This window comes from Saccostrea echinata, unplaced genomic scaffold (assembly GCF_033153115.1).
Source record: "Saccostrea echinata isolate AGI-Se365-2 ecotype Australia unplaced genomic scaffold, CSIRO_AGI_Sech_v1 ptg000001l, whole genome shotgun sequence".
Lineage (NCBI taxonomy): Eukaryota > Metazoa > Mollusca > Bivalvia > Ostreida > Ostreidae > Saccostrea > Saccostrea echinata.
In genome coordinates, this window is record NW_026889750.1 from 12,016,466 (window position 1) to 12,041,568 (window position 25,103).

General features: G+C 32.8%; 1 protein-coding gene across 2 annotated transcripts in view; it reads left to right on the forward strand.

Annotated features, from left to right (window-relative positions):
- LOC133185463 (hydroxymethylglutaryl-CoA lyase, mitochondrial-like) overlaps positions 1 to 25,103 on the forward strand; it is a 161,448-nt gene that overhangs the window by 78,665 nt on the left and 57,680 nt on the right. For both annotated transcript variants that reach the window (XM_061320691.1, XM_061320700.1), the window contains exon 8: positions 12,677 to 12,865. In XM_061320691.1, coding sequence (XP_061176675.1) covers positions 12,677 to 12,865 — 189 coding nt within the window. The remainder of the gene's footprint in view (positions 1 to 12,676; positions 12,866 to 25,103) is intronic.

A 25,103-nucleotide genomic window follows, 5' to 3' on the forward strand; every position in this document is an offset into this window, starting at 1 on the left:
TCCACTACGATAGCCCCCCCCCCCCACCCCCACCCCACCCCGACCAAAAAAAAAAAAACCACAAATGGAAGCGATAGTACATAATAAATAAAAAAAAACAAACATGATTCTGCTTTTAGGGCAAGATACATGTCTGATAGGAAACAAAAACTAAATTCGAATACGTGTATTTAGGGGAGGGGGGTCAAGAATTTTTTGTTGTCTAACATCGATAATTATTGTACATGAAACTTTATGTAAATGTTTATATGAATCAACAATTATAAGACATGCCATTTATTTACAGTTTATAAATAATAGTACGAAATGACTTGTTTTGATATGTGATAATCCCGGGCAGAGATTTTGATTGGCTAAAAATCTGCTTCTAAAATTACATCGGATAAACATCGTAATGTTTTCAGGGAAAATCAGACTTAAACAAATTCTTTTTATTCACTGCAATATTTAAACACTGGAATTGAATTATTAAACCCACTCATTTTTTAATTTTGTTCTCTGTCCGGGATTAGCACATACCATTTCATGGGTTAAATCGACTTTTCCACTCGGCGAGCAGAGATTTGACGCTGTTTACAGAGATAAAAGAAAATAAAGACAAGCATGTTATATATGGTTGTGTAGATAAATTATCGTAGAAGACATAGGTATAAACAGTTTGCCAATGCGTTTCCTCTGAAAGTGTAAATGAGTGCGATTCTGGGGGAGGGGGGTACTCCATGTAATTCGGAATTGGATACCTTGCGTTATTATTATACTATGGGTCAAAAATTTCTTACCGAAACAAGTGCCTGTGATTAGAAATTAAACTTTTGATCTCGTCACATATTTTGAATAACATAAAATAATATCGATATTATAATATCTAGCGGATTATAATATACATGTAATATTACTCTAGAAAACTCATATTTAGAGATAGAAAGTTTTTGTTCAGTTCATGTATTTTAAATAAAATTAATCTATCAGTTACAAAAACCCTTTTTCAGTTTATGTTGAAAACTAAACGAAAATCGGCGAGACATTCAATTGTTTTAATTCATTTCATTGTAAAAAACGCACATATGATTTGGAAATAAGTCCTTCGCACTCACAAAGTACTCTTCTCTGATAATTCAATTTTAATTTAATTAGAATAAGATCTTTAATAGCATCACATGCTCGCTACGAAAAGGGTTTGACAATTACCATACTGGGCATCACTTTCTATTAAAAATATGTATTTGCCTTTATATTTCTATCCAATTCAGATGAAACTTTCCAGAATTTATTTTTGATATCAGAAAATAATGTAGAATATAGGAGTTATAAGTTATACGTCTATAGTATAAGATACTTTAATACTAAACAAAAGGACTATTGCAGAGCTCATGTGTACAAAGATAGCAGATACTGTAGAACGCTCCTTCGTCAAATGATTCCCAGTCTCGGGGACACAGATTATTCTTCCATGTACTATAGGATATAATGCAATCGGTTTACACTCGCGCGCAGTTATCGCATAAACTGCAATATGAAATCAACACCTTTCTTTGTTGTTTTTTTTTTTAAATATATTGGTAAAATGATCATGATGCTGATTAGATACTTCTCTATTCCAATTTTTAGTTTTTAAATGTGTTCATATAATTGCAATCATGGATTTTTACGACGTTACGATGTAACATAATGACGTTACGTTACAAATAATGACGTTCCTCATTTAAATGAAAACAATATCATAATGTAAAATCTCTTCTTGAAAAAGTATAATAGATATCTAAAAAAGAAAAACAGTAATGAAAAGCTAAAAGTTTCTACTATCTATATTGAAATCCTCATTCATTTTTGAGTCAGGCACATTTTGATGGTTCGTGGCTCTAGCTCTTTGCCTTACTTATAGATAACATTCGTCGAGGTGAGCTTCGTAATCTTTGATTACCTATGTTTTTTTGTCAGCGCAACTCCTCATAAACTGCTGCACAGAATTTCGTCAAACTTTGCAGATATTTAGGACACAATGTGTAGATGCGCATATTACCAGGAAATTCCGATTCCTTTATTTTTTCTGGGAATTTCGGCACTTTTAAACTTAGATTTTTGGCCATATCTTGAATATAGAGATGAACAGTTTGTCAGCGCAACTCCTCGTAAACCGCTGCACAGAATTTGGTCAGACTTTCGGATATTTAGGATACAATGTGTAGATGTGCATATTACCAGGAAATCCCGATTCCATTATTTTTCAGGGAATTTCGGCACTTTTAAACTTAGATTTTTGGCCATATCTTGAATATAGAGATGAACAGTTTGTCAGCGCAACTCCTCGTAAACCGCTGCACAGAATTTGGTCAGACTTTGCAGATATTTAGGACACAATGTGTAGATGCGCATATTACCAGGAAATTCCAATTCCTTTATTTTTACCTTAAGAGTTTTGCCTATTATTGAAGAAACTTTCCAGCTAGGTAATAAGGAAATCCACTGGAATCAGCTTTTGTAATGAAATTTTATGTGAAATATTTTATGACCTTAAAAGACCCCTATTGATTTTGAGATCAAAATATTAATGATTTAACACACACACACACACACACACACCCTAACACACACACACACACCCTCACACACACACACACACACCCACACAATCTTGGATAGTTCTCAGCCCCCCCCCCACCCCCCTCTTTCAAATTGGTGCTTTGCCTTAAATAATTTCATAAGTACAGTATATTAACAAATTCATATGACTACATCATAATTTTGTTTCCAACAATTATCTAAACGTGTAAATTGTCATGTGTTGAACATGGACTTACACTCAATAACAAATCGAAATCACTGAGGAATTTAAATAACAGTTTGTCAGCATAACTCCTGCACTGAATTTCCTGAAACTTTGTAGGTATTTCAGACATAATGATTTATAGATTTGTATATTACCAAGAAATTTTGATTCCATTATTTATCTAGAAACTTCAGCCCATTTAAATTTGTAACATACAAAGATTTGAATGTCCTTAAATGCAAGAAGTTCTGATGTGATGATTTTTTGAAAGTAACGTCCCTTTTTGAATTATACTGTGTATTTAAAATGCACTGCCATTCATTACGAGTTGCATTGTCGAGTTTTGGGGGAGCGTGGGGTATGTGAGCTTGCTCACTTTTTCTTTCATTTACCAAAGTAAAAGGGAGCAATAAAACAAATTCCAGATTCAGACTGTGTGTAATGAGACGATGATTTTGATTCCCATCAAGAAATTAAAAGAATTAAAAGTAATTTGAATATGCTTAAAAAATAGTTTGAAGCATAATTTGTTTAACGCGGAGGCTGTTATGAAGAACTTCACAAATTGATTAAATCAAATTAATCAATAAATTAAAATAAATGAAATAAATAAAATAAAATGAATAAAGATTTTAATAAAACAAATATGTAAAAATAAATTAAATACATAGATAAAATAAATAAATGAAAAATAAACAGATAAATAAACAGACAAAGAAATAAATTAAAAGATACATGAATAAATTAAATTAAATTAATAAATTAACTAAAGATACTTCAAAAACTAGTGACAAAATCTATATTTTTATTTATTTACTTACTTATTTATTTATAAATTTATCTATTTATGTATTTTTTATCTATTTATTTTTAATTCCTATTCATTTGTGTAGTTCCACATAAATAGTCTTAAGGAAAAACAAACTATGCGTCAAACTATTTTTAGGCATGTTACATTTCTTTTAATTGTTTTGATTTCATGACGGGTATTAAAATAATCGTCTTATTACACACAATCTGAATTCGGAATTTGTTTTATTGCTTCTTTTACTTTGATACAAAAACAAATTGAAATGTTCCTCAAAAACTGTACGGTTGTGATAGTAATTCTGAGCTGTTGTTAGTTGACCAATGACTCTGGGTACACAGACCAGACACATATTGCCCTTTTGACTGACCACTATACACCGTTTATTCTGTGGCAAAACGACCGTATCCACTCTGCAGGTGTTATTTCTTTAAAAACCGTGACAAGTTTTTGAGGAAATGTTTATTTACCAAAGTAAAAGGGAGCAATAAAACGAATTCTGGATTCAGATTGTGCGTAATGAGACGATGATTTTGATACCCATCATGAAACGCAATAAATCAGTAATTTACTCTTTTTAAAGTAACTGGCATTTATTCTTATTAAGATTTATTCAAAAAGCTACCAAACAATCAATACAATCATATTTTGAAAGAATTTACTAAAGATTTACTAAAGATATATCAAACAGAAAAACAAGTGATTAAATCTATATTTTCACAAAACTTGAAAATTGCTAAGAGTAAGGTATCAATTTTCTCACAAGTAAATAGCAACAAAAACATATTTTAACTCTTTTTCTGGGTTAAAATGAATGTCATGGGACGACAGCGAATTGACAGGGTGGTCAGGGACGTAGTCAGGGGACATCAGGGAGTTGACAAGGACGTCAAGGAATGTCAGGGGACATCAGGGGTTAGACAGTTATAACAGGGGCAAAGTCAGGGGACGTCAGGGAGTAGACAGGGTAGTCAGGGACAACGACGGGGAATCATAAGAGAAAGTCAGGGGGAGACAGGAAAATGTCAGGGACTGACAGGGGAACGTCAGGGTTTTTTTTTAATCTAAGGGGAAAATCATTACAGTAGTGTTTGTATTGTTTATAGCATTTTGATATCAATCACTGGTTCTTATCCTCTCGTTTTTCATTACAAACATGCTGGTTCCAGCATATATTGATCATGTAATCTATGCAATTCACTTCTGAATTTGTCAGCCGGTGTAAAGACGAATAATGACCCCCATAGAATAATGACCGGGGGTCATTTTTCGACGTCGAATATTGACACCTGTAAAGACGAATAATGACCCCCATAGAATAATGACCGGGGGTCATTTTTCGACGTCGAATATTGACCCACGGTCATTATTCGACGTCGAAAAATGACCATTTTGCCCGTAGAAAAAGTGTCATAACCCTAAAAACCTGCATACCCTACGTGAAGAGAAATGACCCCCGTAGAATAATGACCCCTTGTGAATTAGAACGGATTAAAGTTGAAACTTTTAGGGGGCAAAATAAAAATAATAAATCAAGGGCCAAAATGCTCACTTGAGCTTCATAAGGAATAAATCGATGATATATTGATCTCATTACATTATACAATCATTGCTGTTTTTAAGGTCAATTTAATGATTCAGAATCAAGTGGAGTTAAAGATTTATTGAGTACAAAAGGCGAGGAGAGCATTTGTGACGGTACATATTGTCGTTTTGTACATATTGTCGTCGGCGACAATATGTACCTACCCTCACTGCTCATATTTTCGTCCATCGGTAAATATTGTCGCCGGCTGAAAAGTAACACATGTACATATTGTCGCTGGCGACATTTTGTGCCTCACCCTCACTGTACATATTGTCGCCCCACAGATATTGTTGCTTAAAGACTTCTTTTGTTGTTTTTTGGTAGTTTTGTGAATGTAATTGGGGTGTATATCACATTGACGTGTCTCGTATGCTATTTCATGCAGCGTGATTTTGACGGTACATTTTGTCGTCTTGTTCATATTGTCGCCGGCGACAATGTGTACCTACCCTCACTGTGCATATTGTCATCCATCAGAACATGTCGCATGACAATGCACGGCAATGATCCATATAAATATGGCCAGAGAAACTATAAACTTCAAAAATGGCCATATACACTAAATGTTCTCGTCAAAATATGGCTGAAATATTGCCAACTCGGTGTTAAACAACAATATACAGTTAAGGTATATCATTGAGGGAGTTAGCAAGATTTCAGTTCCCCAAGGCCAGGACTATTTCCCGAGGCGAAGCCTCACTGATTTACTTTTAACTGTTTTATTAACCGATACAAACGTAAAATTTAGAGGATTCAGATAGCGCGATTTCAAAGCAGGGATTAGGTCAATGAACTAACACACGGGGATTAGTCCATTCACATATAATACCAATTTTAATGTAAAACCTAGAGGATTACGGATAACCGGGAATTAGCTTTCGAAGCGGGGATTAGCTCACTTGACTTACATACGGGGATTAGTCCATTCTTTTAAAATGATTTCTAGGGAAATAGTCACATCTAGCGATCTAATGTTATATAGGGAAAATTCAGTAGAGGTATAATAATAATAATCAATCAATCAACAATCCATATAAATATGACTAATCATTGCTTTGTTTTGCTCTGTTGCATTGCCTTAATCTCTTTTTGAGAAGATAATTATTAAAGAATTATATTCCTATGTAAAAAATTGATCGCTTATTGTGGCCCAAACCTAGGCCCGGTTTGATATGAAGATGCTTGAATCTGCGATACCTGAGGAAACTTCCATATACCTATCACTATTCACGGGCTTACTGCTGTTCTCAGTGGTGGATCCAGACAAAAGAGAGGGTGGTTCAGATTTTTTTTTGACAAGCTAAAATTTTTTTAAAAAGTCATTTGCCTGTAAAAGTGTGTTACTGTATATGTTAAGTAAATTATTGAAATATGAAATTTTATCTGTGGACTAAATTGAGAGTATATACAAGTTAAATAAACAGAATTTACCAAAGCAGACAAAAAATTAAACCAGGGGGGAGGGGGGGGAAGGGCCGGTCCTATATCTGTCTGGTTTATGAGATTTTTAAATATTTTCTGTATATATTCCTATGTAAGACTTTAATCACCCATTGTGATCCCAACCTATTCCATGGGGTCATAATTTGAACAAAAATTATTTTGTCTTTGTTTTTATAATGACCATCTAGAGATTTTTTTTTATTCGTAGACGTCACTACTTGCCGATGGAGGGCTGCAAAGAACTGCAAACTATAGTATTGTTCTCCCTCCTACCTCCAAGTCATTTTTCAAAAGTTAACATATTTGAATTATTTTTCATATCTATATAGATATTCATATGAATTTTCATAAGACATTACGTCTTTGGGAAAACAATGAGAGATAACTCTATAATTTTGGTAAAACTTGTGATTTTTCACTATAGAAAACAACGGAACCCCCCCCCCCCCCCCCCCCGTGAAACAAAATTCCTTTTTACAGATTATATGGACTGTCCTTTCACAAATTCATACCAAAGTTTTTGTTGTTTCACGGGGGGAACATATGTTTACAGACAAAAAACTACCAAAAATGGTTTGTTTTTTTTTACCAATATCATTTGGGTTTACAACTAAAACATTGTATTTTATTAATAATATATGTTTAATTTTATATGAGTAATACATAAGAAAAGATCTGAGGAAAATTTATTCATATCCAAGAACATTTTAAAACGTGGTGATGCTTTAGAGCCCGATTTCAATGAAAAATATCGTCTACCCCCCCCCCCCCCCTTATTCAAAGAGCTGGAATTAGGGGTAAATAACTATTTAACACTGGAATTAAAATTACTATTGAACTGTTCTTTGCATTCAACAAAGATTTTACGGCCAAATTGTCATTAGTATTGAATTAAATGGGTGTAAAATGTAGGCGGGAATTGAGAGCTAGCGTGTGTAGTTCTTTAGATCTATGCTTGGCACTCATGGTCATTGAGCAGTTAGGGATTTTTTTTTTTCGTGCCAGCTACGCAAAATTGATCGTACGCTATAAAACGAAGCTTTCACATAAGTATCATCTCTTCTGACCCAGCACAAAAAATGAAGGATTTTTTTTTCTAAATATTCTTTGAAAAAAAAATTTGATCACCTATTGTAGCCTCGAGGGACATGATCTGAATACATGTAAAACTGAATCTACAAGTCATAATGAAGCTTTCACGTAAGTTTCATCATTTCTGACACAGTGGTGTTTGAGATTTTTAAAAGATGTCACTAAATTTTTACTAATCCTTAACTTCTTCCCTTGAAAGAGGGCCTGGCCCTACATTTGAACAAACTTGAATCCCTTTTATCCACTGATGCTTTGTGGCAAGTTTGGTTGAAATTAACCCAGTAGTTCTTGAGAAGAAGCTGAAATTGTGAAAAGTTTACAGACAGAGGCACGGTCAGACAAAATGCGATCAGAAAAGCTCACTTGAACTCCAGCTCAGGTGATCTAAAAATGTGAACCTCAACACCAATTAATCTGCATATGATTGTATATAAGAAAAACGCAAAATTAATTTCCAAAAAAATCATTACTACTGAACAAAAAAACTAATACGTGTATTCAATCTCCCAAGTATATTTTACAAGAAAAAAGAATAGGCTGATTTATCAGATGTCTCAAAGAATTACGGTATTTTGACATATCATAGTGATGTACATCAATCCTGGACACAATTTTCTTAGGACAACCAGACTTGCAATGACCATTTTCAAGCGAAAAAATAAAAAAGAATACCTTCATGGAAATGGAAGGGGGTGGACACCCCATCCCTGATTCTATATGCCTGAATGTAATGTTCACCTTGTTCACCCAAGTAGGAGAGATTTTTTAACTATACTGTAAAAGAAAGAGGGGGTGGTTACAAGACTTTCAATGAACATTTTCAAATTAGAAATTGCTAAAACAATCCCTCCCTCTTCTCCGATTCTTTGTGCCTGAATATTATGTTCACTTGAGTAGAATTCAGATGCAGGTGAAATAACTTTTCAGAATTGTTTTTTCAATCTATTTTTAGTTTAATGTAGGAAAAATAAATCCTTATACATGTATTCCCCTTGAAGGTCAATAATATAGTCTTGTCTTTAATTATAAATTGAAAACATTAATCTACTTCAATATATACTGTATTGAAAATGTTTCCATATTGATTTGACAAATGTATCACTGTTTTAAAATTGATTAAAAAATATTCCTCTTACATGTATGTATCATATTCTCAGACGACCATGTTAACAGACTTGATTCTCCTGTATTACTTCTATATACTTGAAAAGAAATTCCCATAGAGTAGACCACTGTTTATAAATAAAATTGAATGCACATTTTAAGATTGTATATATTTCAGACATGCAGAAATTTTATGTCCTTCTTATGATTGCCACGTCTGCTTCATATTTGGACGTTCTACTGACTATAGACCATAAAGACCAACTAACAACTAAATTGTCTGAAAACGGGATGACTTCAGCCTTTTCTATTGTCAATTTTCCTTATTTATGAAGTAATATTCTGCAATCATTTGCATATAATGTTTACGTCTACCAACTTATTCGATACCCAAGAGAACGATTAATTTTTAAATCGAGACAGGCTACTGACAGTTACATGTAAATTGATGTTACAGGGGTTTCAACAACCTCGTTTAAAGTCAGCATTTCGTAAATTTAATGGTCGTATCAATGACCCTGTCAACAAATAAAACCTATAATTAGGTCAATTGTTTGGCCCTTGTTTTTATACTAAATTCGACAACGGAATGTCCCTTTACCTGATTTATTCAGAGCTCTCAAGGCGGGTGTGACGGGACAACAGGAAATGCTTACTCTTTCTAGGCACCTGATCCCACCTCTGAAATTTTCGGGGGTCCTTTTTTATGCCCTGTTAACAAATTTGTACTCATTGTGGATATTTTAAAATCATCACTGTTCGTTATCTTCACCATTTTTTATTAAGAAATATATATATCCACAGTATGTCGTTCGCACGAGTTATTACGTCATTTTCGATACATTCTACCTCATTTGCACGACTTTTTATGTCATTCAAAATTTACATATATAATACATTGCATAACTTTCCGTATTTATTTCTGAAAACTTATCTCATTCTTTTTTTCCCTTCATTTTTTTTAAAAGAAAGGTTGATCCTACTCAAAGCATGCTGATTACTTTGGGAGACATGTTTACCAATGAAAAGCCAGAACATCCAGCTTGTCTGTTATTTAGCTATGAATGTCTATAATCAGTCAAATATCCAAATATGAAACAAATGGAAGACAGTCATAAAGGGAAATTACGTTATCAGTTATAACCAATAGTAGCCATTTTGCGATTTTCAATATGTGCTGAGAACACAATAGGCTTAAAAGATAGAAATATGCAGGTAAATGTAATGCGGTTTTATTGCATTTTAATTGCGCGTTCGTCCAGTGTTGGTCAAAAAAGGCATAAAAAAGAATATCAAACATTGAGGTTCAAACCTTGGCATCAGTCACCCGTTATAAATTTTGTACATGCACTCTGTTGGAAAGGGGGTCATTTTTCAACGGGGGTCAATTTTTTATAGGACGCACACATAAAAAATTGACCCCTAGGTCTCTTTTTCTACAAAAAATTATTTTTTTCTACGGGTGGGGGGTCATTTTTTGTCGTTGAAATATGACCCCCGGTCATTATTCTATGGGGGTCATTATTCGTCTTTACACCGGCACCAGCACATATCCATCGTGTAATCTATATGATTCATTTCTGAGAAGACGGAAGGATAGATAGCTTTCATATTGCCCCTCAATAGCGTTTATCATGAAATTTCACCATCCATCTTACATGTGTACTTTTATTCCATTCTAAAAAAAATTACCGTAAATTACCGTAAACAAGGACACACAGACAGCTGGTAGAACAGCTCGATTCAGCATAAAACCAACAGCTGTTAAAAGCTGTTAAAAGCTACTATGTAAATGCAGAATATCGAAGTTCCTTTTTAAAACTACTAAGGTACATGTGGGAGAAAAATCATCAGAAGTACCCATACAGAACTACAATGTCCAAGAATTAAAAGGGCGAACAGGTTGTGTCAGCAATGGCAAACAATGGTCGGTTATATCCAGCTGATTTTCGCTAGACGGCGCAGTGTTCCCGGTCCAGCATCATTTGTTTACATCAATTAGCGACGGTGTTCAAGCACAAAGTATGCAAATATGACCATCAAAGACCTTAAAGATGAATTTTAAAACTGGAAATGCCCAACTTTCTGGCCGTAAAAAAGAATTAGTTGAAAGGTATATAATTATTTCATTCCCCGATCCGTAAATTAACGACATGTTTTATCGAGCAAAGAAGTAAATACACATGTATATAAAATAATACATGTAAAACATGCTCTCGGCTAAAATCAGAGTAACTTTGAAGAAAAGTAATTAATACTTTTTTCAAAACTTTTACTAAATATAATGTTTTTTGAAGACTAGTTACAGAGTCTAAAAAACACGTGTACCCGGTATACATAGTCACATGTGTTCTTGGTATTATGCGCGATATCTTTCCCCACATTTTGCTTAAATGACAAATCTAAGGGAAAGTCATCATTGTGTGTATGAAGTTTTCCAAAGTGGAATAAACTGCCATTGGAACTTCGAGAGCTTGAAGCACATGGAGCATTCCGCAAATACCTAAAAACACTTGCATGTTCTAAAATTACAGAACATGTAAAAATCAAAAGTGATATGAGATAATATTTTGGTCTCTGTACCGTTTGGTGGAATAGTAAAAAATTAGTTAAATTTTCCTAGACCTATTATCCTCTCAATGTGGACTTTTTTTATTAGAAATCTTCCTATCTCTAAGAAGAAGTTTTCCGCTCATTCTGTTTCTTTTTCTGAAAAATGTTGGAATATTTACAGTGACATCCATTCGTGCAAAAAGATCTTGAATGTTAAATCCCTTATCAGCCATTACACTGTCTTTAGGATCACATAGGTGCACTAGCTTACATCTCTCTACAATCTGCCTATCTAACTAAGCCAACTAATCCACCTGGTGTTGACCCTACAAGAATTTTAATTATGTTTCGATTCTTGTATAATGAAAATGTTGCCTGCTGTGCCCTCGGAGCCTTAGGCTTTGTGATAGGACATTCCGTGCAGTCTGCAATAATTCTTGTTGCAGAAAATTTTGCTTTAAAATCAAAAGGAGCAAAGTATTTGACTAAACTATGAGATGGCCAAGTATTAACTGCTTGACATTGCTCTGACATAGTTAAAAATTATCCATGTGAAAACAACATTTTTAACAGTTGATTCAGATAATGAAAAAAATCTAGACAATTCAGAGTTTGTTAAATAACGCTTAAGTTTCATTAAAGTCATAAAAACTAGTTTTCAACAGAAACAGTTTGACTGTCAACTTGAAAAAATATATTTTAAACAATAAGCCGTTGGACCTAATGTCCTAAGAACAAAAAAAATACGGTAAGTTTCAAGACCAGTTTAAAAATGCATTCCTTCATTGTCATTCACAAAATTACCAACACCAAATTGGTTTATTTTTGGTAGATGAAGTAAGTACATAACTGTGATAAGTCTCTATCAAAACTGTGAAATCATGGCTGCTAAGTCAGGGGTTTCTTGTGTTAGGATTGGACTCTATTGATTATATAGTGGAAATTCATTATTCTTTGAAAATCTTCTCTTGTCATTGTTGTATTATACTCCGGTGACCGGTAAAGCACTTGGTCTTTCCATTGAGAATTATTGTCATTCATATTGCAAACAATAACAGGAACGTGGTTCAATCAACTGAATTACATTTGGATGAAAATATGAGTCACCAGATTTAACTCAACACTTTCCATCTTATTTCATCAGGTGATCTACGCCTGTCAACTCTATGTTATTGATTTTTTTTTCATCACGTTTCTGTAGTTATAATATATATATATATATATATATATATATATATATATATATATATATATATATATATATATATATATATATATATATATATATATATATATATATATATATCTATGTTAATTGTAGGTAGCTAAACAGATGTTTGAAATGGGTTGCTATGAGATATCATTAGGTGACACAATCGGTGTAGGAAATCCAGGAGCCATGAAACATTTAATTAGCAAAGTAACAGAATGTGTTCCTATTGAACGATTGGCGGTCCACTGCCATGACACATATGGACAAGCACTGGCAAACATACTAGCAGCAATACAGGTATGTCTGTTATTCTATCACAAATGAAATGAATTTGGGTCTGTCTGTCCATCCATCAGTCTAGCTGTCTGTCTGTCATTCTGTTTGCATTACTTTTGTTTCTGGAAGACATCTCAGAACTTCCTTTTAAAAGCCTTTGCAATGATATTTGATAATATCACTATAATTTAGGAAAACCCCCTACATTGAATTTAAAGTTAAAAGATGAAAGGTCAAGGTCAGAAATTTATATATTGCATAAAATAGTGTCGAGATGATTCTGTTCTTGTTGAGGTTATGCAATGAAGTTTTGCATCAATTTTCTATATAACGGAGTAAAAAAAAGGACCCCTATTGGTTTTGATGTCAAAAGTCAATTGGTGAAGGTAAGAAATTCATATTTTGCATAAAATGGTTTCAAGATGACAAGTTCTTTGAGCTTTTGCGAAGAAATTTTACACCTCCCTTGAAAGAGACCCCTATCAATTTTGAGGTCCAAAGGCCAAGGTTAGAAATTCATATATAGCATTAAATGGTTTCCAGATTTAGCATGACTAAATGAATAAATATAAAGAAAAGAATTGATGATTAGAATGCGTCTGGTTGTCCTAAATGGCTTGCAGTGTTTGTCACATAAAGTAAAATATTCTATAATATACTTTTATTCTTCTTAATATATTTTTAGTTAGTTTTGTGACATCAATAGGAATAATTCAAGATATAAAGACAAGTTTAAACAATTTCATGTGTTTAACTATGAACTATTGGAACTATAAATATTGTACAATTTTGTTATAACTTAATGTTGCAAAAATTTAAGAATTTTTGTGTTCTGTGGTTAAGAATTTAATTTTAAATGTTACTGCGGGTAACACTAAGGAATGTAACATAACTGTTTTATAATTAGGGTCCCACAAGAATTTGCGGGTGCCTTATAGTAATCACTCTGTGTCTGTCATTATTCCGTCCGCAAATTTTCTGGTTTTCTAATAATTCTAATGTCTATTAAGTTATAAGGACAAGTGCACTTAAGTAATAGATAATGGGCCCCTGTTCAATGCCTTTTTAATACAGAATATATTACCAAATCCTTCTCTATTTGTTATAGTTAAACACTGGTGGATATTTCTAATTTAAAATCACGTTAAACATCACCTAAATCAGGATGGATTTTAATCAGTTGGAGATTTTTAAATGCCTATAGATACCCCAAATTCGGAAAAGATGTACCGAACCTACTTGAGTTTCGTCTACTGAGTATTTAAATCAGGGGGAGGAGACATTAAAATCGGCACTTGAACAGTCTGATGGTGGATCACCGACGAGAGCGTTTGCCAAATGATACGTCTTGCGTTATTTTATGTATTAAAAAAATCGAATGAAGCTGTAGATAGTCTCCTGTAGCCATAGTGACCAAACTAAGAATTTTGCACGATTACATTTGAATTAATAGAATAAATATTAAAATATTTCTTTTTTTTCAATTTTAAATTACGAAAGGATATTTAGGTGTATAGAGTGAGATGTTTTACTGTACAACCATTTAAGAACAGATTTATTTGATATCGGTATTACTTAAAACCAGCTGCAGTAGAGCTGAATTCATAAGTAACAATTAGTCAAAAAGTTTCTGCAAATCATGTTCATTTAGCGTTATAATAATTAACTTGAAATAATTTATTTGTTGATTAATTATTTTTTCAATCTGTATTTTTGAGAAACTCAAATGTGTTATTATAATAAATTTGTATGTATTTTAAACCTTTTTGATGAATTAGACAGAAATAAAGTATCAAATTGATTCAGAATAAAGGATTCTGTACAATCAAATATATAGTATTATAAGAGAAATCAATATTGTACAGGACGACAATAATGTAATTTTGCTTCAATCAAAGCTAATAAATAGTTCTTCCATCGCAAATATGAACAACAGAACTTTATAAAAGTTCTTTTTTCTGTCATTGAAACAGTTTTAAAATTACAATTTTGCAACAAAAATTTATGACATCAAAGTTGCAGCTCATATTGCTTTAATATTATAAGTACCAGCCTAATGTACAAATTTCCTACTTTCACACAAGTTTTATATATGTATAATGCGTGTTCTTTCTTCGACACAAGTTTGTACAACGTTAGGCTGACAATAAACAAAGGCTTTGAAATGATTGCCCGTCCTCGATTTACTATAGCAAATAATAAAAGTCGGCTGACCCCTACCACATTGTATGGCTTTGTTCTTTATATATACATTAATTTCAGCGCTAAAATTTGTTGAATCTTATAGCTTAGATACCAATTGATGTGAGATGAAAAATTATGCTTAATTTGAATCTTCATTTTTTTTTATCTTTTACCGGGGCCCGTAAGTGCATTTGTTCTTTGGCATGTTGGTTGAATAGGCAGTAAGACTGTTTTGATACTAATTTTGATTCTGTATGTTATCCGGTTTGGAGCTGGGATGTTAGGGTTGACTCCTAATTTTATATAGGAATGGGCAATGAGAAATAACTGCTGAAAATGTTTCTCTTGTAAACTATGGAAGCTTCAGTGAGTCTCCTGTGATTACTCATCTGTTGTAGAATATCCAGAGTCCGATCTCTAATTAACGCCTCTGTCTGGAAGTGATTTTTATTTTGAGGTTAAGGTCAGCATGGATTATGTTTGCATTCACAGAAGGGTGGATTTTTATGATGTCCATACTTTATTCTGGTTAAAATACACATTTTATTAAAATGTAATTTTCACAGGGAATTATTTAAAAATGATCGAGTTAATATCAGTTTTTTTGTTTTTTTTTTCTTTTTTCTTTTTTTGCTGCCTTGTGTAAATTCAAGGAAAACATAAATATATAAGAGGTACAGCAATACGGAGGATATATAGCATAAGTTAAGTACCAGTCCACATAAAAATCAGACAAAATTGTATGAAAGTGATACATGAAGGTTTTCAGAATTTGATGATTTTCCACACATAGATTTGTTTTGAACTATGAACAATGTATGTAAAATGAAAAATGTTTTGAGTCATGGTTACCATGGAAACCCGGCCAAAGAAATTTCCTTAGCAACCGGCAATTTTTTCCATGTTGATGGACAAAAATTCACCTATCTTTAAGGCTTAAAATAAAATTTTAATACCATGAAAATTATTCTCAATTACTGGTGTAATAAAGATACACATTTAAAGTGTTTTAATAATGCAATGAAAGAAATTTAGGTCTTGAGTTAGTTCTGTGCTAGCCATTGGAAGGTACACATGTTTTGCAATTTCTGCTGATTCAGCATTTTTCGTGATTTTGGCAATATTCAAGGCCAAATTTAAAAAAAGGCCAGATTAATACAGCTGTTGCGTGTATTTCACATAAAAGCAGATGAATTTCTCTTTCAGAATTTGAAGTCAAATCCATGGGCCTTTTTGAAAATTGAATCTGTTGCCTAGCAACAAATATGGGCATTTTGATACATAAAATGAGAAACAATGTAAAAAGTTTACGGAAAAATCAAATGAATTGTTATCTACAAAAACGAAAAACAAATCTTAAAATAGTAGTATTAAATTTGGACTTCCTAGCAAATTATTGAATATTGTATAATTATTTATCTCCATAGCAACAACAGGTTCTCCATAGCAACGGGCAAAGAAAGTTAATTTTGACATGTATTCATGTAATCTTATTAATATTTATTCAAATTAAGTCAGAAAAATGTCGTTGAGCAAAATTGACAATGAAATGTTGGTCTTATTAAAGTTTATTTTTGGTATACTTAATCAACCCATGGCAACTATTACCAGTACATGACAACCAATGTGCACTATGCCTCCTGTAAAACAGATTTGACTTTGGGATCGTATTGTTTGTCATGGAATTGAATATTCAAGTAATGTGCTGATAATTGTATATGCTGAGTGTGTGGAAAGAATGTAAAATGTTGTAGCAAATTATTGAATATCGTACATTGACTTATTTCCATAGCAACAACAACATTTCCCCATAGCAACGAGGCAAAGAAACTTAATTTTGACACATATTCATGTAAACCTGTAAAATCTATCTAAATCAAGTCACAAATATGTGTTTGAGAAAAATTGACATTGTCGTGTTTGTTTTAGGAAAATATTTTTGTACTCATTTAACCCATAGCAATGATTCCTAGCACATAGCCAGCAATTTTGTCAGTATGGGATTCATTCTCTGTAACTGCTGTATTGAAAGATTTGGCACTCGTCACAGATTTCGGGGATACATGTACGACTCTCAAATAATCACTACAGAAAGCATTACAATGTAACAATTATTCCTCATAAAAATAAATGGATAAATAAAAAGAATATCGTTACCATGGAAACGTATCTAATAATATTTGGTAAGAGGATTCAAATTAAGTGGGAAGATCAGGATTTAATTATTCTATTTATACTTATTACAGATTGCAGAGTTTTCTTTTCAAACAGTTAGAGGATAAACACGTTTGTTCATATCTAAATATAGAGTTTTATGCATCAATAACCTCGTGTAATACTTAGGTCACATTTATTAAATGATTTAAGCCGATGGTCGGGCGACCAAATTATTATCGTATCGTCGGCTGAAAAACTTAATCAGACGATTCTAGTATCGGGCGATGCAGAGTAGTCACATTAAGGACATTGGCAAGTCAAGGTTTTCCGGAGAAAAAAGGTTTAATACATGGGTTTTTTTACTTATGAAATAGTGATTGAGAGTGATCTCCCGTGTAGAATTCTCTAAACGGTGAAAACCAATTAAAGCCAATGTTTACAGAGGTAAACAAAAGCACATGTACTTCCTTCAATGGGTAGAATCATCTATACAGCAAGAAAGAAAAGTAGTAATGGCTTTTTTATACATTGTATTCAGGGGACAAAGAACCAACAGGTCGTCATTTACCATAGTTATGCTCAGTATGCTGGGAAGAGCAAAGATGTGATATATGCTGAAAGGTAGACAGACTGAGATCAATTCCTATGTTGTATGAAGGAAGCAGCATTTAGTAACAACGAATAAAAATTGAAATAAATCCATGCCAATATTTTTATAACAATGTGTTTCAATCAATTTAGTCAATTAAATGATAGAATCAATCAATCAGTCTGACTCTCTTGACCATTATGAATAATATGTAATTATAGCTGTTAAGGGAAGTAACTCCAAAAAAAAGATCGGTGCTGGTATGTCCATGCCTTATATATACATTTTCAGTCAAAATATCTATAAATCATAGGAAATGAAGATACAGTAATGTATATAATACAAAAACTAAATGAAATAAGTGGGTTTTGGAGAAATATTATGATGAAAAATTATGTAAGTCCCTTTTATCAACATTTTACATACCGGTAGCTAGGAAATGCATTGAGAATTGCAAAAACACTGATATGACAAAATCTAAAAAGGAAGATTGGCTTGGTAGGTTAAACAATCCAGAATATAGCCTGCTTAATACAATTAAACCTACTCAAGAGTTCTTGAAAAATTCTATACGATAACCAGGAACTTTGCCAATGTCCTTTTAATTCCTAGGAACACCGATGCCTTTACATGTTAAAAATCGCTAAGTAGGCCAACCCTTACCCGATCATCGTTTGCTGAGCCGCTGTTTGATTTTCACCGTCGGCTGACATTTTATGAAAACCCAATCCTGAAATGTCGATCGACCTACGACCGACATGACAAACTGTCTTGCGATGGTTGGACAATGATCCTTATATTGACATGATGCCTTATAATTTCCATCCTAGCAATGTTGAAGGAATCGGCCACCAACGCAGAAAAAAGTATAACTTGTCCCGACAGACACAAAATTGGTCGGTTGACGCAAAAAGAAGAACTCAAAATCAGACAAGACAACACCCGATGAACTGCCGACTGTCCCCCGAAGAATCCTATTTTTGTTTCAAAAAACTTCGACCATTGGTCATTTTTGGAAATGTGACTTGGATTTAAAGTTTTCGAAAGACTAAAAGAATAACGTAGACTTAAAAACAGGTTGTGTTAAACAAATTTAAATTAAATTTGAAACCAACAATATCATACATTTAAAATATGGAACAAAACGTTTTAGGGGAATCTATGTATTAAATCTCTGTTTTTGCTTTTTATCTGCTATTGTATGCATTATTTATTTATGTACGTTTGAATTTTTTTTTTTTTTTTTTGAATTTCTCACTAAAAAACTATATCTCCCTCCAGGATTTCTTTTTGTAAAATAAGGGGTCATGGGCCACAAGTCTCACCTGAATCTATCTGTTCCTGCTGTTATTTGAATATTTTCGCTATATATTCTTAAGAAGTTAAAATGACCCTTTCCTAAATTAATATGATCATGCCAGATTACCTATCGGGTCCATGATTTTGGCAAACTGAATCTGCACTGAATGAGGTGCTTGGTTATCAATATACTTATAATCTTCTTTAAGATTTTTTCCCCGAATGGCATCTTCTCAGGCCTTTCCGGCAAGCCCCGAAAATACATTTAATGTATTTAAATCACTGGATGTTAAAAATTTGTACAAAATGAAGTGATATGTAATTTTATAATTTATGTAAATATTTAATAAACATAGTTGATTGTTCCTTCTGTGGTATATTTTAATATCTTTACATTCAATGAAGATCAGTTGCATACTCCATTGTAAAAAAGTCTCCCTACATTTATTCAAATGTTTCTTAAAATGGGTTATCATAGACGCCTACGTACATGTAACAAATTCGAGGTTGTTTTTTCCACTTGTCCCTCCCCCCCTTTAAACCTCATCCAATTCTTAAGACCATGATATGAAATAACTTGGATTTACACAGAGACAAAAAAGTATATGTCAGCTTCTTAACAACAAGTAAAAGATACAAGCTTATATCTGATCTTTTGAAAAACAGAAATTATCTCAAATGAACACAATATATGCTAGATCAACATTACCAGGGTTAAGGGTTTTATTAGGTGTATAGAGTATAATTTTATGTGCTTGCTCACTTAATCTCTACCTTTTCTTTCACTGCATTTCATTTCCGGTATATTGCATAGCATTTCCGACATTTTTTAATTTCATTTACGACAACTTTTTTTTTCATTTCCGACAATTTTTTGTATTTCCAGAATATTTGCAGGATATCTTTCTGGCAATTTTATGTTAGCCAAATAGGTGGAAATAGAATTTTTAAAGAATTAATTTCAAACTACGTTTTCAAAATATAAATAAAAACATATAATACAATACATTTATACAGGTAGCATTAAGATTTATAGCATTTTTCTTGTGCTGCATGTACATGCATATGTGATGTCTTTGTTTTTAAAAACATAAAAACATTCTTCTGTCTTCAGAGAATCCCTTCAACGATGATGGTTTTTTCATGGCCATAGGAACCGGGGGAGCACGGGGGCCCGTGCCCCCCCCCCCCCCAATAATTTTGCCAATATATAGAATACTATAGAAAACTTCGCTACAATATGTTTGTGCCTACTCAATAATAAAATCTGATGACCTTTTTTGCCAAGGAATTTTTGGTAGTTGATAGTGCCTCCCAAATGAAAGTGTTTGGTTGCCCCCCCACCCCCCTCAACTGAAATTGCTTCCTATGGGCCTGTTTTTACGTCGACTGGTTTCTGTATGCCTTATAATTTATATCCTAGCATATCTGACTTCAAACTTAAATCTGAACATTTAAAAAAGGAGATGACGAAAGTTCACAATACTTACATGTGTCTCAGGGAATCTTTTTAATCATTATTTTGGCTTCAAGCAAAACTCATTATTTGGATTTCAATGATTTCTCCATGATTTATTGATTAAAATTTTTCATAAGTGAAGTCTTCAATCCTGCTTTCATTGCAGAAAAGTACTACTTGAAAAAATGTCGGAGATAAAAACTTTAAAATGTTGGAAATAAAAGATGAAAATTTCAAAAAATTCCGGAGATGAAATGCAGCCATTGAAACTATGCCCATAATATCGTGCACATGTCTTGGAGTTAATCCACAATACACACTAATGTGTGTGTACAAGTTACATGAAAAACATTATTTATGGAATACATCCTTATTTTGGTAACAGATCAGAGATAGATGTAAGGAGTAGGTAAACAAGGCGTGCAGAATGCCTATAGCTTCAGATATGTAAAAAACCAAATTCAATTTGTGAAATTAGTATTAGTAAATTAATGGGGTATTCATGGGGATCGAACCCCCTAGCAATAAAAATCCTGAGTATCATTTTCCTTTGATACCAACGCGCTAACCACTAAGCTATACAACTCCTGATAAATAGTGGCATTTAAATCATGTTTGTGATATGACCCTTGACTAAATGGACTTAAAGTATTTCTTAGAGGATGCGAATGTTGTGTCATAAAAGTGTATTTTTAAGGTATAGTGGGTCTTTGCTCCTTGTCTTTGTTTACCAAAAATGTATATTTTTATGCAAACTTTGACGGTAACCTTTCAATAAAATGGAGCGATGACCCACTCATATCAAAAAAATATGTTATAGTATGAGAAAATGATCGTTTTGCCATCTTTAGTGTGTGTGTATGCTATTTCATAGGCAAATAATTTCAATCTTCGTGAGATTTTTGCAAATTGTGGAAATTTTACATAAAGTATACTTTAATGTTAGATGATATATCAAAGAAAATTTTGTAATTGAGATTTAATTTTTCACCTTTATGTTTGTTACACTATAGGCACTTCGCTTGCCTTGTTCGCCGATCTTCTTTGTATCAGTAATTTGAGGAATCTTGATCAATTCATTTTAGAGAGCTTTAATAAGTTACACTTCTGAATTTACACAGAGGGCTAAAATGGTACATGCACTGATCGAAGTGGGAGTAAAAAAAAAAGAGATTTGTTGTTACATTCATTCTTAATGAAATTAATTCTTCTTAACTTTTCAAGTGTTGTTACTTAAGGTGTATAAAGCAATAAAAGACCTGCTACATGCTTTAGTTGTCTGTATTGCAGAATTTGTTTTACATTCCATTCGACATCATTCATACCTACTTTGAACTGGAATGTTTTTTCGGTGAATTATGAATTTTTATGTTTAGTTGCTAAGGGGATTGCATATTGCCATGGCTTAATTATTAGGAGATTGCATGTTGCCATGACAACAACTGATAGAACATTTTATATTCTTTCCGCTCTCTCAACATATACAATCATCAACACATTAATTGAATATTCATTTCCATCACAAACAATATCATCCCAAAGTCAAATCTGTTTTACAGGAGGCATAGTGCACACTGGTTGTCATGTACTGGTAATAGTTGCCATGGGTTGATTAAGTATACCAAAAAATAAAAAGACCAACATTTCATTGTCAATTTTGCTCAACGACATTTTTCTGACTTAATTTGAATAAATATTAATAAGATTACATGAATACATGTCAAAATTAACTTTCTTTGCCCGTTGCTATGGAGAACCTGTTGCTGCTATGGAGATAAATAATTATACAATATTCAATAATTTGCTAGGAAGTCCAAATTTAATACTACTATTTTAAGATTTGTTTTTCGTTTTTGTAGATAACAATTCATTTGATTTTTCCGTAAACTTTTTACATTGTTTCTCATTTTATGTATCAAAATGCCCATATTTGTTGCTAGGCAACAGATTCAATTTTCAAAAAGGCCCATGGATTTGACTTCAAATTCTGAAAGAGAAATTCATCTGCTTTTATGTGAAATACACGCAACAGCTGTATTAATCTGGCCTTTTTTTAAATTTGGCCTTGAATATTGCCAAAATCACGAAAAATGCTGAATCAGCAGAAATTGCAAAACATGTGTACCTTCCAATGGCTAGCACAGAACTAACTTAAGACCTAAATTTCTTTCATTGCATTATTAAAACACTTTTAATGTGTATCTTTATTACACCAGTAATTGAGAATAATTTTCATGGTATTAAAATTTTATTTTAAGCCTTAAAGATAGGTGAATTTTTGTCCATCAACATGGAAAAAATTGCCGGTTGCTAAGGAAATTTCTTTGGCCGGGTTTCCATGGTAACCATGACTCAAAACATTTTTCATTTTACATACATTGTTCATAGTTCAAAACAAATCTATGTGTGGAAAATCATCAAATTCTGAGAACCCTCATATATCACCCTTTGTCTGATTTTTATGTGGACTGGTACTTAAAAAAAAACACATTTTTAAGTCAAGATAATATGAAAAACTTGCCGTACATGATAAAAAATATGTTCAAAACGATGATATGCTTTGCAAACTTTGAAAAACGAAAAAACTACATGAGCCTCATGGGAAAAAATTGCTCACCTGATCTCATTGGCTAGGAAAAAGCAGATTGAAAAGATTAAGTATAGCTTTAAAATACCCCCAGGAGAGGGGGGATGATTTGTTCAAACTTGAATCTAACTACCTGAGGATGCCTCCATATTTCTTTGACGAATCATGGCTTTAAAAGATTTCAAAGATTTTTGTTTCTGTATGTTTGATCTTCTAATGTGGCCCTTCCCTACCCCCAGGGGAAAAGATTTAAACAAACTTGAATCGACACTACCTGAGGATGCCTCTGAATTAGTATGACTTTGCTGCTCTTGAGAAGATTTTTAATGATTTTTTCCTATACATTCCTATGTATAACTTTAATCCCCTGTTGTGACCCCACCCTAGCCCAAGAGGTTATGATTTGAATGAATTCGAACCTACATTACCGGCAGAAACTTATGTTATTAATATGACTAATTCTGTCTTTGCTGTTCTTGACAAGAAGATATTTAACTCACCTGAGCTGAAAGCTCAAGTCCTTTCTGATCACCCGGTGTCGGGCGTCCATCCGCCTGTAAACTTTTCACATTTTCGACGTCTTCTCAAGAACCACTTAGCCAATTTTAAACAAAATTGGCACTGATCATCCTTGAGTAAAGGGGATATTAAATTGTTCAAATAAAGGATCAAGCCCTATTTCAAGGAAAGAAAATCAAGAAAAGGCAAAAATAAGGTGGGTCATTAAAAAATCTTCTTTTCAAGACCCACTGGACCAGAAGACATGAAACTTATATGGAAGCTACAGGTACTTAAGATAGTGTAGATTCTTATTATTCAAATCATGGCCCTCGGGAGTAGGGTAGGATTACAATAGGGGATCATAGTTTTACAATAAAAAAACAGGAAAAATTCTTTAAAAACCTTCTCAAAAATCCCTGGGCTAGAATAGATGAAATATAGGTGGAAGAGTGTAGATTCTGAATTGTTCAAATCATGGCCCCAAAGATAATTGCAATAGGGGGTCAAAATTTACATTAAAATATATAGGAAAAAATCTTTAATTTTTTTTCTCCCAAATCACTGGACCAGAAGCGATGAAACGTATGTGGAAGCTTCCTCAGACAGTGAGATTCTCATTTGCTCAAATCATTTTCTCCGGGGGTAGGGTGAGGTCACAATTGGTGATCAAAGTTTTACAATAAAATATGTAGGAAAAAATTCTTTAAAAAATTTTTTTCTCAAGAACTAATGGTCCAGAAGGGACAAAACTTATGTGGAAACTTTCAGAGATTTTTAGATTTTTAATTGTACAAATCATGGCCCTCGGGCGTAGAGTCGGGCCACAATAGTAGATCAAAGTTTCAAATAAAATATGTAGGAAAAATTCTTTAAAAGTGTTCAAAATTTTTAAATTGGAATTAATAGGAAATAAATTTTGAAAACCATCTCAAGAACCACAATCGCATCTTACGTAGCAAACATTCCCAAGTTTAGTGGATTTTTTTTTTCAATTTATGCCACATGGGTTAGAGTTAGCTAAAATAGGGATCAAATTTTACATAATGCATTTATACGGGTAAAGAATTTTTAAATAACTGCAAAGCCAAGTTAATCATAATGATATTGAAGCATCCCCATGTCGTGTGGATTCAGGAAACCTTAGAGTGGGGCTTTAATATGGAGGTCAGAATTTTTCTTCGGAAAAAATATATTTTTTAAATCTGAACAGCAGGGCTAAAGTTACTCAGATGAGCTCTTGTTTAAATTGTTTCCTATATTTTCCTATTTAAAACTTTAATTTCCAATTGTGGCCCCATCCTACCCAAGGGGATCATGATGTGAACAAAATTGAATCATAACTACCCTAACAAAACTAAGCTATAGTTAACTTTTGTTAACTATAGTAAACAAAAGTTAACTATAGCTTAGTTTTTACCATAGTAAATCAAAGTTTTAACTATAGAAAATAAAGTTCTTTCACTATGGATTTCAAATTGTTTTA